Here is a 14,695-nt window from a genome sequence, read left to right on the forward strand (position 1 = left end):
GAACCTTCAGAAATAGACTTGAGGCAACACCAAGAATGTCCCGTTTATGGTGCAAAGAAAAAATTTAGTCAAAAACTTTTTTGCCTCAAAAAAGTGAAGAAGAAATGATTAAGTGTGTATGAGCAAGATGACTACAGCACAAACAGTCTAAAGAAGAACGTGGGATGCTTTTGAAAGGTATGGCAAAAATATGTCCTACAAAGTGGAGAAAAAAAAGGTAGAGTAGATGTGGTCAAAGAAGAAACAATCAATGTTAAAAGTTAGAGAAGAAGAAAGACCTTCAGAAATAGACCCGATGCAAAATGAAGAATGTCCCATTCATTGTGGAAAGAGGAAATTTAGTCAAAAAGATTTTTGGCAAAGTTTCACCATGCTGAAATAGTGAAAAGGAAACTATAAAGAGAGTACGGAAGTTCTGGAGGTGAACCTAAGATCTTTTTGAAAGATCTGGAAAAAATAAATTCTACTAGATGGAGAAAAGGAAAAACAGAGTAGAGGTGGTCAAAGAAGGAATGGCCAATACTAGGAGTTAGAGGAGGAGAAGGACCTTAAGAAATTAGACCTGAGGCAATGCAAAGAGCATCCAACTGGTCATAGAAAAAGAACATTTAGTTGGAAATTTAGTTAAAACTTTTTCACTATATTTTTTAAACAGATTTGATGACTAATTTCATACCGATAGAGGCAGTAAAGATGCGGTGTCTGAGCTTTGACCCTTGGAATTTATGGAAACAACCGACACCGGGTTATTGGAGTTGACATACACAACATAGTTGGAAGTCCCAGAATCCGCTAATTGAATCCGAGCTGGAAGCTGAATGATGGTTTCCTCCAGTTTATTTAAGGTGAGCTTCGGATTGAATGTAGATCGACTGATCGAATTGATTATGACGCTGACCGTGGTAGAGTCTTGTAAGGCCGTGATGGAAAGACTGAGGCTGGAATCTCCAGAACCTTTGTTCTGCATGAAAGCCGTAATGAACTCTGTTCCTGGCACCCCGGCCGTGCCGAGAGCTGGTGTAGAAGAAATAGAGAATGAACAAAAATATTAAACTGTACAATTATAATAGATAAATAATGATACGTCATTTTTTATACTTTTTGTTCTTCATGGGGTTTTCTATTTTTATGAGTCAAGTTCTGTCATTTTATAGGAAATCTCTTTGGAAACAGCTCCATATTTGCTCTTGTTATATGACATGCCAGGAAAGCTTTGATATGTTATTAGCACATTCCAGTACTGGTCAGGGTTGGGTAAAAGATGTCACTAAATGTTTAATAACCCTTAAACTACATAAAGGTGTCAGCACACAAAACATGAAACGCATAAAAAAAACTGAAAAGACCAGAAAAATAGCAGCGACCTGCGGAGCCGCAAAGGGAACTCCCCGTGTGCCAATAAGGGAAAAAGGGGACAAAAATAGCAAAAAAGCTGATAACTCACAGCAAACATTCAGCTGTAAAGGCCCCGTCACACATAACGAGATCGCTAGCGAGATCGCTAATGAGTCACGATCTTGGTGACGCAATAGCGATCTCGCTAGCGATCTCGTTATGTCTGACAGGTAGCAACGATCAGGCCCCTGCTGTGAGATCGCTGATCGTTACAAAGCTTCCTGGACCATTCCTGGGTCGTTGCGCTCCCGCTGGGCAGTGTGCATCGCTGTATTTGACACCTTATCAACGACCTCGTTAGCGATTCAGAACTGAGACATGTAGGCGTGCATAAATTGGACTTTTCTGCGCTCCTCGTCCCCGATTGGTGGTCACTACTGCGTCCTTGTTTTTTCAGATCCCACCAGCGTTCTCCGGCTGTGACTCCACTTTGAAGAAATCAGGCATCTTTAGCGAGGTAGGTATTGTTTGGGGTCTCAAATGAGTTTTCATTTTTAATGGAGACGCAGTAGAGATCCCATCTGACCGGAGACGCAGTGTTAAACGAAGGCCACCCAATCTGAATGCAGTAGCGTCCACCAACTGGAGATGAGGGGGGCGCGGAAAAGCAATTTTATGCACGCCTTTCTGACACAGTACAGTCCCTATCAAGGTGTGGATCATTGAAATAGCTGCTGTGTGAAAGCGTCCCAACGACCACCGAGATCGTTGGTTAGATCGCTGGGGTGGCCGAGATCGTTGGAAAGTTCTGCATGTTTGACATCTCCCCAGCGATCCCAAAACCGTGACGCAATAACGATCTCGCTAGCGATCTCGCTAGCGATCTCGTTATGTGTGACTGGGCCTTAAAATCCTATAAGAATATCTAATCTGAAACAACATTTACTTTCTAGATAAAGAATCAATGTACGGTATCTATTGTATAAATGGATTTATATTGCCCTACGCACTATATTGATGGCTTAGCAGTGCACGCGGTCTATGGCCCTGTCAAAGCATACATCCAGACCCTGTTTTGCGGAGAATTTTAGGACGCATGCCCCGACAGGGACATAGAACACTATGTGAAAGCACCCTAAGAGAGGATTCACACTAGATAGGTTCTCAGCAACGAGAATTACCTTATCGTGGCTGCCGGGTACACATGAATTGGCCAATTTATGCGCTAAGTATTCTCATTTATTTCTATTTTCTAGAGCAGTAATGCTATTCATATTTCATATGTTTCATGTTTGTATACTATAGAGCTACAGAGTGCTACTTTGTTTGTTACTTATATATGGAGATGGCTACTCTTAGTAAGCACTTGTACACACCTGTTTTCTGTTTTGGAAGTGACAGTCTTTTTATATTATTATCTATCATCTATCTATTATCTATCATCTATCTATCATCTATCTATTATCTATCATCTATCTATTATCTATCTATCTAGGTCATATTCTATGATTCTATCTTTAAATCATCTTTCTCAGTCTTTCTTTCGCTCTTTCTCAGTCTTTCTTTCTTTCGCTCTCTCTTTCTTTCGCACTTACTCTCTTTCGCACTTTCTCTCTTTCTTTCGCACTTTCTCTCTTTCTTTCATACTTTCTTTTGCACTCTTTCTTTCGCACTTTCTTTCGCACTTTCTTTCTTTCGCTCTTTCTTTCGCACTTTCTTTCGCATTTTCTTTCGCACTTTCTTTCTTTTTCTCATTTTTTTCTTGTCTTGCTTTTTCTTGTCTCTCTTTGTCTCTATTTCTCTCTTTCGCACTTTCTCTCTTTCGCACTTTCTTTCTTTCGCACTTTCTTTCGCACTTTCTTTCTTTCGCACTTTCTTTCTTTCGCACTTTCTTTCACACTTTCTTTCTTTCGCACTTTCTTTCGCACTTTCTTTCTTTCGCTCTTTCTTTCTTTCGCTCTTTCTTTCTTTCGCTCTTTCTTTCTTTCGCTCTTTCTTCCGCACTTTCTTTCTTTCGCACTTTCTTTCCTTTTCTCTTTTTTTTCTTGTCTTGCTTCCTCTCTTTGTCTCTATTTCTCTCTTTCGCACTTTCTTTCTTTCTTATCTCATCTATCTATCTCTTCAATCTCTTTCATAGTAATATATCTATAGATGTCACTATGGGCATGTATGTATCTTTATAAACCATTATTTTCCCAGATCTTATCTATACTCACTGAATGCCAGGCAGAGCAGCAGGAGACACGGCAGACCCTGAGAGCGCCCCATTGCTGAAAGTAAAAAAGAAAATATCATTATATTATCGATATATCAAGATAGAATTCACAGAATGATGATGCGACACCAGGAAATCTCTCTGAAACCGTACAACAAAAGGGCTGCAGTAATGGGGACTGAGAGGTGCTGGATTATCAGATATTCCACTTTATTGGCTGGTGGTCACAGAAATTTCTATAAAACTCAATAGTGAGGGCATAGGAAAAGCTGTACATCAACTATAATGTCACCATAGTCTCTGCTACAACTCATTCTTACTGAGGACATTTTCACCTTCGTCCACCTGCTCGATCTCCTGCTGAGACTCACAATAGCGCAGATTGTGCCGGAAAATGATTAGGATTTAATCTATTCCTGATCACCATATATTACCCATCTATCTACAAAAAAAAAAAATCACAGACTAACTTTACATTTTGTTAATTACTAAAAATAATGTATTGTAAGATGGCCGCCGGACATGTCCTTGAGGGATATGTATCGCTGAGGTCGGTAGCTTCAGTGATGAAAAACCAGGAAAGCATGCTCCAGCACACATAGTGCTGAGAGGGTTAATAGGGCGTATTAGGGCCGGTTTTTATGAGCAGTCATAAGAGATGGGTGGGATTGACTGCTCACATATCCCCACCCCAGGGTGTGTGTATAAAATGGAGACAGAGTGTCTCATTCAGAGTCTGTGGCTGGAGGTGTGGAGACCTCCAGCGTGTCTGTGCTACAGGACACTGACTGTGAGCGGGCAAACCCGCAATCATATATGGACTGTTTATTTTTCTGTTTTGTTATTCTGTGCCGGAGAAGGCTGTCGTTTTGTTTTATTTGAAAATGCGGTTTATGATGCCTGAATAAACCTGCCTTGGACATTTTAAAGAGACAATGTCCTGTGCCTACGTCTAACGCGGCTGAGTGAGTGCAAAACACTACAATTGGTGGAGAACGCAGGCACAAGTTCCAAGGGGCAGTGTGACTGCTACAGGAAACCGTTTATGTCCTGGGTGAAGGCTGCCAGCCAGCCAGGGACGCCGGACAAAATGGAGGACCTGCTTAAGCATCTGTTGCAGGCACAACAGTAGAGATGAGCGTTGTTCTACTCGAACTGTTCGCCAATCTCAAATTCGAGCTGTTTTTGGCGGTGTTCGAGCCGATCGGCGAACACGAACAATTTGAGAAAAATTCGGCTGTTCGAGGTTATGTTCGATAACTGTTCGTGCACCAAAATCATAACTGGATTTTTTCTCAGTAATGATGAAAATTAATGTTAATACGCAGTTTGAGTGTACAGCGGGGCGGGGGGAGGGGCAGGGGATGGATCTCTGCAGGAACAATGAAGATCTCCATTTTTTTTTCTCTTTCCCGCATTTGCAGTGGGGAGGTGCAATCTGTCAGCCTATCAGCAGCGCACACACGGAGCGAAGTGCTTTTTTTCACACAAGCAAGGGCATGTGTGATTGGCAGTGTATGTCACATGTCCTTGCCCTATAAGACCAAGCCATTTTCCCCGTCGCCACCATTTTCTCACTGCTGCAGCTGCGTGTTAGACGGCACCGCTGTTGCTGTGTGCGCTATACCTTGTTAATTTCAAGCCAATTTTCGCACAAATATACAGATAGCTTGGGAGTAGGGAATAGTTGTGATTGCAGTCCTTTTAAGGACTAGGTTACAGCATTTCCTACGACTTTTATCAGGCAGGTCTGTGCTCTTAAATAGATAGATTGTGGGAGTAAAGACTAATTGTAATTGGAGTCCTTTTCAGGACTAGGTTACATCAGTTCCTATCAGTTTTTGCCAGGCAGGTCTGTGCCAGTGCTGTGCAAGTTTTTTTCACAGCATTAGGCTGAATCTAGCAAAGCTAATCCTTTTTGGCCTATTGCAGAGTGTGTTAGTCAGTGGAGTAGCCTATCTGTGTTGCAAGATATACCACCTGTGTATAGAATACCAATTTTTTTACTGCACCTAGTGAAGTAAAATCTTTTGGGCATAGCATCATTCTATTAGTCCATCTATACTGACCTCCATCAGGTTGCAAACTGAATATAATTTTTTTCTGCATCTAGCTCTGAAAAAATATTTGGGCTTCTAGCAGTGTGTGGGACTTGGTCTATTAGTCCATCTATACTGACCTCCATCAGGTTGCAAATTAAAAATAATTTTTTTCTTCATTTAGCTCTGAAAAAATATTTGGGCTTCTAGCAGTGTGTGGGACTTGTTCTATTAGTCCTTCTATACTGACCTCCAGCAGGTTGCAAATTGAATATAATTTTTTTCTGCATCTAGCTCTGAAAAAATATTTGGGCTTCTAGCGGTGTGTGGGACTTGTTCTATTAATCCATCTATACTGACCTCCATCAGGTTGCAAATTAAAAATAATTTTTTTCTGCATCTAGCTCTGAAAAAATATTTGGGCTTCTAGCAGTGTGTGGGACTTGGTCTATTAGTCCATCTATACTGACCTCCATCAGGTTGCAAATTAAAAATAATTTTTTTCTTCATTTATCTCTGAAAAAATATTTGGGCTTCTAGCAGCGTGTGGGACTTGTTCTATTAGTCCATCTATACTGACCTCCATCAGGTTGCAAATTAAAAATAATTTTTTTCTGCATCTAGCTCTGAAAAAATATTTGGGCTTCTAGCAGTGTGTGGGACTTGGTCTATTAGTCCATCTATACTGACCTCCATCAGGTTGCAAATTAAAAATATTTTTTTTCTTCATTTATCTCTGAAAAAATATTTGGGCTTCTAGCAGCGTGTGGGACTTGTTCTATTAGTCCATCTATACTGACCTCCATCAGGTTGCAAATTAAAAATAATTTTTTTCTGCATCTAGCTCTGAAAAAATATTTGGGCTTCTAGCAGTGTGTGGGACTTGGTCTATTAGTCCATCTATACTGACCTCCATCAGGTTGCAAATTAAAAATATTTTTTTTCTGCATCTAGCTCTGAAAAAATATTTGGGCTTCTAGCAGTGTGTGGGACTTGGTCTATTAGTCCATCTATACTGACCTCCATCAGGTTGCAAATTAAAAATAATTTTTTTCTGCATCTAGCTCTGAAAAAATATTTGGGCTTCTAGCAGTGTGTGGGACTTGGTCTATTAGTCCATCTATACTGACCTCCATCAGGTTGCAAATTGAATAAAAAAAATTTCTGCATCTAGCTCTGAAAAAATATTTGGGCTTCTAGCGGTGTGTGGGACTTGGTCTATTAGTCCATCTATACTGACCTCCATCAGGTTGCAAAATAAAAATATTTTTTTTCTGCATCTAACCCAGCCAATAGTTTTGGCCTAATACCACAGTTTGGCCACTCAGCTCTGCTCGGTTACCATCCATTGTTTTTTTGTGCAAACAACTCCAGAGTTGTGAATTAGTTAACCACCAAAATGAGTGGAAAAAGGCCTGCTGCTGGTGGAAAGGGGAATAGGCGTGTTGGGAAGGGGAAAAAAGGTTGTGTCCGTGGGGTAGGTGCAGAAGAAAGACCATCTTCCAGCCAAACTAAAATGTCTACTTCTTTTAGCGGACAATGTGATAAGATCCCTTTCTTACGGCCACGCCAATCGCTACAAATTCCAGATGAGGCACAAAAACAGCAGGTGCTTCAACGGATATCAAGTGCCTCTTTAAGTGGGCTCTCCTCCACATCAACTTCAACATCACAAATACTCCAGTCCTCAAAGGTGTCACCCAAATCGCACTTGCTTCCTCACAGCTCCCAAATCTCCAGCTGCCCGTCTAAGTATGAGGTAGAACAGATGGTTGAGTCTGCAGAGCTGTTTACTCATACTATAGCCTGGGAATCAGAGGTCGACTCCAGCGCTTCTGTGAATCCAGACGAGGAAATGATCTGCACTGATGCCCAGAATCTTTATGAGTTGGATCCAGGACCAGACGCAGAAGGTTCTGACCATAATGTAGACCCTCATTCCCAAACTGTAACTCCTGTTGGTGGAGACAATGAGGAAGACGATGATAAGACTCAAATACCTGATTGGAGCGACAACTTTAGTTTTTTGTCAGGGCAGGAACAGGTTGGCTCTGAGGACGACGGGTGTGATAACGCACAGGGTGATGATGATGAGGTCGGAGATCCCACTTACTGTCAACCCACAGTCAGCCAAGAGATGAGGTCAGCAGAGGAGGTGGAGGAAGATGCTAGTGACGACGAGGTCAGGTTGCGCCTTCCTGGACAGAGACGTAGTACTGGAAGCACGTCAACAACTGCATCCTCAAACACAACTCTGCCTCTCACCACAAGTCGTGGTGGCTCTTCAGGTCGCATGGGTGCTAAGCCTTGCATAGCCTGGGCATTTTTTCAGATCGATAAAGATGACCCAACTCGTGTTATCTGTAACATTTGTCAGCAAAAGCTAAGTAGAGGCCAAAAAATACATAGTTTGAGTACTTCATGCATGAACCGGCACATGGACATGAAGCATAAGTTGCAGTGGGAAGCTCAGTGTGCTACAATGCGGTCTAGCCGGCCGGGCCAACCACCGTCTGCCATATCTTGTGCATCCGCGGCCTCTTCATCCTCTGTGACTGGGGGGACAGCAGTCACACCTGTTTTGGGGCGCAGACCTGCCACCTCTTTACCCGCAACAGCCAGCGTGATTGGCAGGTCATCATTTTCTTTGGAGGTGGTAACACCAGCTGGTCTTGAGCGCTGTCCGACATCGATAGCACCACCTTTGGATCAAGGCAACCTAACATGTCCGCCTGCATCTTCCTCACAGACCGTCAGTTTGCCGGGGACACCCTTATCAACCCCGTCTAAGCACAATAGCCAGCCCTCGGTCCCTCAGATGTGGACAAGTAAAAGACCATTTCCTCCTAGCCATGAGAAAGCTAAGAGGTTGAATTTCACCATCTGCAAGCTCTTGGCTACAGAAATGCTGCCTTTCCGCCTGGTGGACACAGAGGATTTTCGAGACCTTATGTCCGTCGCAGTGCCCCAGTACCAGATGCCCAGTCGGCACTACTTCTCAAAGAAAGGTGTGCCTGCGCTCCACCAGCATGTCGCACACAACATCACCGCTTCTTTGAGAAACTCTGTGTGTGACAGGGTGCATTTCACCACAGACACTTGGACGAGTAGGCATGGACAGGGGCGTTACATGTCGCTGACTGGGCACTGGGTAACTATGGTGACAGCAGGACAAGGGGCTGCTGTCCAAGTCTTGCCGTCCCCACGAGTTGTGCGTCAATCCTCTTTATGTCATTTTTCCTCCACTGCTTCTGCCTCCTCAACCTCTTCTCGGTCTTCCACCTGCACCCAAAGCCTGTCTGGTCATGCCACAAGCATTCTAACTGCGCAGAAGGGATCCTGCACACCTCCTTACTATGCTGGCATTAGGGCTCAACGTCATCAGGCGGTTTTTACATTGAAATGTCTGTGAAATGTGAGTCACACAGCTGAGGAGTTGTGGTCAGCTCTGGAGAACCAATTTCATGAATGGTTGTCTCCACTGGACCTGAAACCAGGGAAGGCCGTGTGCGACAATGCTGCAAACCTGGGTGCGGCCCTTCGCAGGGGCAATGTCACACACGTGCCTTGTATGGCTCACGTGTTGAACCTGGTTGTCCAGCAATTTTTAGCCCACTATCCCAGACTAGATGGCCTTCTGCAGAGGGCACGGTCGCTGTGTGCTCACTTCCGCCGTTCGCATCCCGCAGCTCAGCGATTTACATCTCTACAGAAGTCGTTGGGCCTGCCACTTCACCGGCTAAAATGCGATGTGCCTACCCGGTGGAATTCAACTCTGCACATGTTGCAGCGACTGTGGCAGCACCGACAAGCCCTGGTGCAATACGTTCTGACGTATAGCCTGGGCCAACGAGATTCAGAGGTGGGGCAAATCACGCTGGAGGAGTGGTCTCAGATCAGGGACCTATGCACCCTTCTGCACAGTTTTGAAATGGCGACGAAGATGTTTAGTGCTGACGATGCCATTATCAGCATGACTATTCCGGTGATTTACATGCTGGAGCACATGTTAAACAGAATTCGGAGTCAGGTGGTGGCACAAGAGGAGGTGGAGGAAGTAGAGGAGGAGGAGTTGTATGCGGAAGGGCTAACATCTGCAAGGTCCAGACGGTCGGCAGCACCAAGGCGGCAGGCATGTGAGGGTGGGGGAGATGATTTTACCAGGGCGCATGGTAGCAGCCAAACTAGTGAGGAAGGTGCAGGAGCCCAGGAAGAAGTGGAGGACGAACTGATGGAAGACTCATCAGATGAGGGAGACCTTGATCACATTTCTGTTGTGCGAGGTTGGGGGGAGAGGACAGAGGAAGGAAGCATGATTGCTACCTCGCCACCAACACAACAGGGACTTGGTGCTCCTGGATGTGCAACACACATGAGTGCCTTCTTGCTGCACTACCTGCAACATGACCCTCGAATTGTGAGAATTAGAAATAATCCTGACTACTGGGTTGCCACACTGTTAGATCCCCGGTACAAAAGTAAATTTGCAGAAATTATTCCTGCCATAGAAAGGGATGCACGCATGCAGGAGTATCAGCAGAGACTGTTGCAGAATCTTACATGTGCTTTTCCACAAAATACCAGTGGTGCACGTAGTGAATCTCACAGTTCCAACTTGCCAACCGTGGGACCGTCAAGTGTTCAGCACTCAAACCGTAACAGAACCACAGTATCTGCTGGTAACATCAATTTTGCGGAATCATTTCACCACTTTTTTAGCCCATCCTTTGCAAGGCCACAGGAGACAAGAAGTCTGACACATAGTCAACGCCTAGAGACGATGGTACAGGAGTACCTCCAAGTAAACATTGAAGCCACGACTGTGTCACTGGACCCTTGCTCTTTTTGGGCTTCCAATCTGGATAAATGGCTGGAGCTAGCCACTTACGCCTTGGAGATCTTGTCATGCCCCGCAGCCAGCGTTCTGTCTGAACGTGTGTTCAGCGCTGCTGGTGGTGTGCTGACAGATAAGCGCACGCGGCTCTCCACTGATAATGTAGACAGACTCACGTTCATAAAGATGAACAAATCATGGATCCGAAACGACTTTTCTACCCCTGTGTCATCCTGGGGAGAGTAAAAGCTTGATGATTGGTTAAAATCACCCTACCAACCGTTTTAAGCTTTCAAATTACTAATCATGTTTATCTGTATCTTGACTGGAAAATAATTTGGGCTTTGTAGCAGTGTGCAGCACTGATCCTATTAGGCCATCTATAATAAGCTTCACCAGATTTAAAATTAAAAATAATTTTTAGCTGCATCTAGCCCGGAAAATAATTTTGGGGCTCCGAGATGCACAAGACACATAAGTGCCTTCTTGCTGCACTACCTGCAGCATGACCCTCATATTGTCAGAATTCGAAGTAATCATGACTACTGGGTTGCCACACTCTTAGATCCCCCAAACTTTTCGATCAACCTTTTCATTTTAATAAAGACCAAAAAAATGGTCATTTTTGAAATTATAAGCATTAGCAGGTTGTTAGAAACTGAAATCAAACAGTTTTCAACTCAAAACTTTATTCTAGGTGATGTTACATTTTCACATAGGACCCCTTGTTCGAAAGGAGCTTCTGAACTCTCTCGTCCATTGAATTTGTCAGGTTTTGGATGGTTTCTGCTTCAATTGTTTTGCATGAGGACAGAATACCCTCCCAGAGCTGTTGCTTAGATGTGAACTGCCTCCCGCCATCATAGACACTCCTTTTAATGATGCTCCAAAGGTTCTGAATGGGGTAGAGGTCAGGGGAGCATGGGGGTCACACCATAAGTTTGTCCCCTTTTATGCCCATATCAGCCAGAGATGCAGATGTTTTATGTGCAGCATGAGATGGTGCATTATCATGCAGAAAAATGATCTTGCTGTGAAATACACGGTTCTTCTTCTTGAACCATGGCAGGAAGTGCTGTTTGAGAAAATCCACATACATTATGGAGTTCATCTTTAGCGCCTTCAGGGATCCTAAAGGGGCCGACAATCTCTCTCCCCATGATTCCAGCCCAAAACATTACTCCACCTCCTCCTTGTTGGCGCTGTAGCCGTGTTTGCGTGGGGTGTCCATCAACCAGCCATCCTCCACTCCATTCATCTGGACCATCGAGCGCTGCACGGCACTCATCCGTGAACAAAACAGTTTTGAAATCAGTCTTCATGTAATGTTTGGCCCACTGGAGCCGTTTCTGCTTGTGTGAAGTGGATAGAGGAGGTCGACAGGATGGCATATGCACAGCTGCAAACCTCTGAAGGACCCTGCATCTTGTTGTTCGGGGGACGTTGGAGGCACAAGCAGCTTCAAAAACTTGTCTGCTGCTATGACAAGGCTTTTTTGCCGCTGCTGTTTCAACCTGACGTAATTGCCTGTAGGAAAGAGTCCTCAATTTGCCCTTATCAGCACGCACACGTGTGTACTGTGAATCAGCTACATACTTCTTGATTGCCAAGACACTTCATCCTGATCATCGCACAATGTTGATTGTAGTCATGCCTTGACCTAAACACTCCACAATTTGTTGCTTCTCAGCAGCCGACACATCCTTTTTCTTTCCCATTTTGGCAGAAAATGTAGGCTGCTTAATAATGTGAGAGAGCCTTCTTAAGTAGTCTTGCCTTTCATTGGACACACCTGCCAAACTAATTAGCACAGGTGTCTGCAATTGCTTACAGTGATATAAAGAGCCCTGACACACATCACCATCAATGAGTTTAACTGACAAACAAACAAATTCTTCCCTTATCACTCCTAAACACTTTTTGCATAATAATTTGGAACGCGGTGTACATGTGCTTTTCCACAAAACACCAGCGGTTCACGTAGTGAATCTTACAGTTCTAACTTGCCAACCGTGGTCTGTATGGAATTGTTCAATAAAGGGCCCAAAATTAAGATAACATAGATGGGAGAGGTCTCTATGAATAGGAATTCCTAAGTATTTGATACCCTGTGAGGGCCAGGCAAAGGGAAAGTTGGACTGGATGGAATCCTATATGGATTTAGGGAGGGAGACATCGAGGGCCTCAGACTTCGCTGCATTGATTTTAAAATTTTACCATGTAACAAAGTGATCTATTTCAGCCATAACAGCAGGGATGGATGTATGTGATTGAGTGATATATACTAGGACATCATCAGCAAATAGAGAGCACTTGTACTCGGTGCCTCCCACCTCAATCCACCTAATATTGGGGTTATGGCGAATTGATGAGAGCAGGTGCTCCGTCACTAGGATGTATAAGAGAGGGGACAGAGGACATCCCTGCCTTGTCCCATTGGTGATTGTGAAAGGTGATGAAAATGTTCTGACGCACCCCCTGGGCCTAGGGACACCCGGAGCCGGACCCTTTTTGGTGGATGCTGGTGGTTGTAGTCTTCGTGGCGGCGATCCGGTTCCGTGGCTCAGGGCGGTCAAACCAGTGGCGGAACTATTTATGTGGTTTTGATGTTTAAATGTCCGACTACGCCACCCGTGGATTGCGGTCAGAGTGAACCGCCGCTACAGGGCAGACCGCTAAGGCTGGTGTTGTGGGTGCAGCAGAGCGTAGCATAACTCCCCACGGGAGGAGTATAGCCTCAGGGCAGTGTATGTGGAGGATGGGGGTGATGGTGCAGGGCAGCAGCAGTAACGACACGGAGTCAGTGATGCAGTTCAGGGCCTTTACTCACAGTTCTTATTATCCAGACCACGTCTGCAGGTAACGGCTGCCCACGTCGTACTGTGCTCACCAGGTGAGGGGCTCAGACAACTCCCAGATAACTTTGGAGCGCTTCACAGGACCCCCTTTGTGTGTCCTTTGTCTTTCCTTTCTTACCAACACTTCTGTCCGGCTGCCTCGGCCTCCTCTTGGTAAACTTGGCGCCAGTTTCCCTGACCCTATGTGGTGCCTTCCTAGCGGGTGGAGCAAGGGGCTGCGCCACATAAAATGTCAGAGCCTCCGGTTTCTAGCTGAGGGTCGTTTCCTGCCTCCACTAGTTCGGGGACCGGTCACCCCCTTTGGCCTGACCCCTCCACGCAGGTGGATTCGGGCGTGCGGTGGCGACTCGCCCGTCCGCACCCCTGGGATCCCTTCATTCCTCGTTCCTGGAGCCTTCTCCGCTCCTCTTCCTTCCTTCTCCCTCTTGCAGGCCTGGGCCTCTGTTACTAGGCCCGCCTCCGGAGCAGAGCTCATGCAGAGCCCCTGCTCCCTGCCACTTCTGCTCAGACTTCTCTGCACTGAACTAAGATGGTGTCCACCTTTTATACTCCCTTCTCAATGCACCCAGGAACTGCTTCCTCCCTGCTCCTGCACTGCAGGGTTCCCCTTCCTCAGTGTTCCCTCCCCCCACTCCAGCCAGGGACAGGGACTGTCGTGCCCATCTCAGGGGCATATTGGTCGCCCTGCCCCACGGCAATGTGGTGTAATGCATGCAGGTGTCGGGTCCTGATCCACACTCCATCCTTATCTAAGAGTGAGATATCACACCTCTGGGTGAGGTGCAATACGTCTGTAGCAACCGAGCCCTCGGTGCTACAGTTCCATTTAACTTCAGCCTAGGTGACGTATTGTGATACAGGGCCGTGATTTTGGCTATAAAAGGGTCCCCTAGACCCCTACCCCAAGCTTTTTAAGAGAATCATATATGGCGTGCCAGGAGACTCTATGGAATGCTTTCTCAGCATCCAACGAGAGTATCTACTTACAAATTTTTAACTGCATCTAGCCCAGGAAATACTTTGTGCCTAGTAGCAGTGTCTGCTAGTCAGCGGATTATCCCGGCTGTTAAGCAAGCTACACCACCTGTAGTTTGGACACTTAATTTTTTCAAAGGAAATGCTTCGGGACCACGGGATACTTAGTGAAGAGCATCAGGAGGCACCCCAAGGCATAGGGGCTGGGACTGGCACTAGGATGCCTTGCGGTGGACAGCCGAGCTCGATCCTTATAAAAGCTTTTTAACTGCAGCAGCTTTAGTGGACGCTACTGGAGCTGGAATTACGCGGCTGCTGGCATGAGACTTGCCCTCCAATAGATCCTTGTAAATGGATTTAAAGTGTATTCATTTAAATTAGAGGAACAATTTAAATTAAAAAGCTTAGAGCTGCCTCCACCACAGGGGGGCTCTCTCGA

General features: G+C 45.3%; 1 protein-coding gene across 1 annotated transcript in view; it reads right to left on the reverse strand.

The window, feature by feature from the left end:
• The window catches only part of LOC141172912 (IgGFc-binding protein-like), a 211,850-nt gene that overhangs the window by 40,686 nt on the left and 156,469 nt on the right, over window positions 1-14,695 (reverse strand). Inside the window, exons 2-3 of the mRNA XM_073657530.1 lie at window positions 3,552-3,605; window positions 677-1,014 (exon numbers count right to left, since the gene is read on the reverse strand). Coding sequence (XP_073513631.1) covers window positions 677-1,014; window positions 3,552-3,605 — 392 coding nt within the window. The remainder of the gene's footprint in view (window positions 1-676; window positions 1,015-3,551; window positions 3,606-14,695) is intronic.

Source organism: Phyllobates terribilis, unplaced genomic scaffold, assembly GCF_046119375.1.
Source record: "Phyllobates terribilis strain yellow unplaced genomic scaffold, ASM4611937v1 Scaffold_12__6_contigs__length_324123572, whole genome shotgun sequence".
NCBI classification, from domain to species: domain Eukaryota; kingdom Metazoa; phylum Chordata; class Amphibia; order Anura; family Dendrobatidae; genus Phyllobates; species Phyllobates terribilis.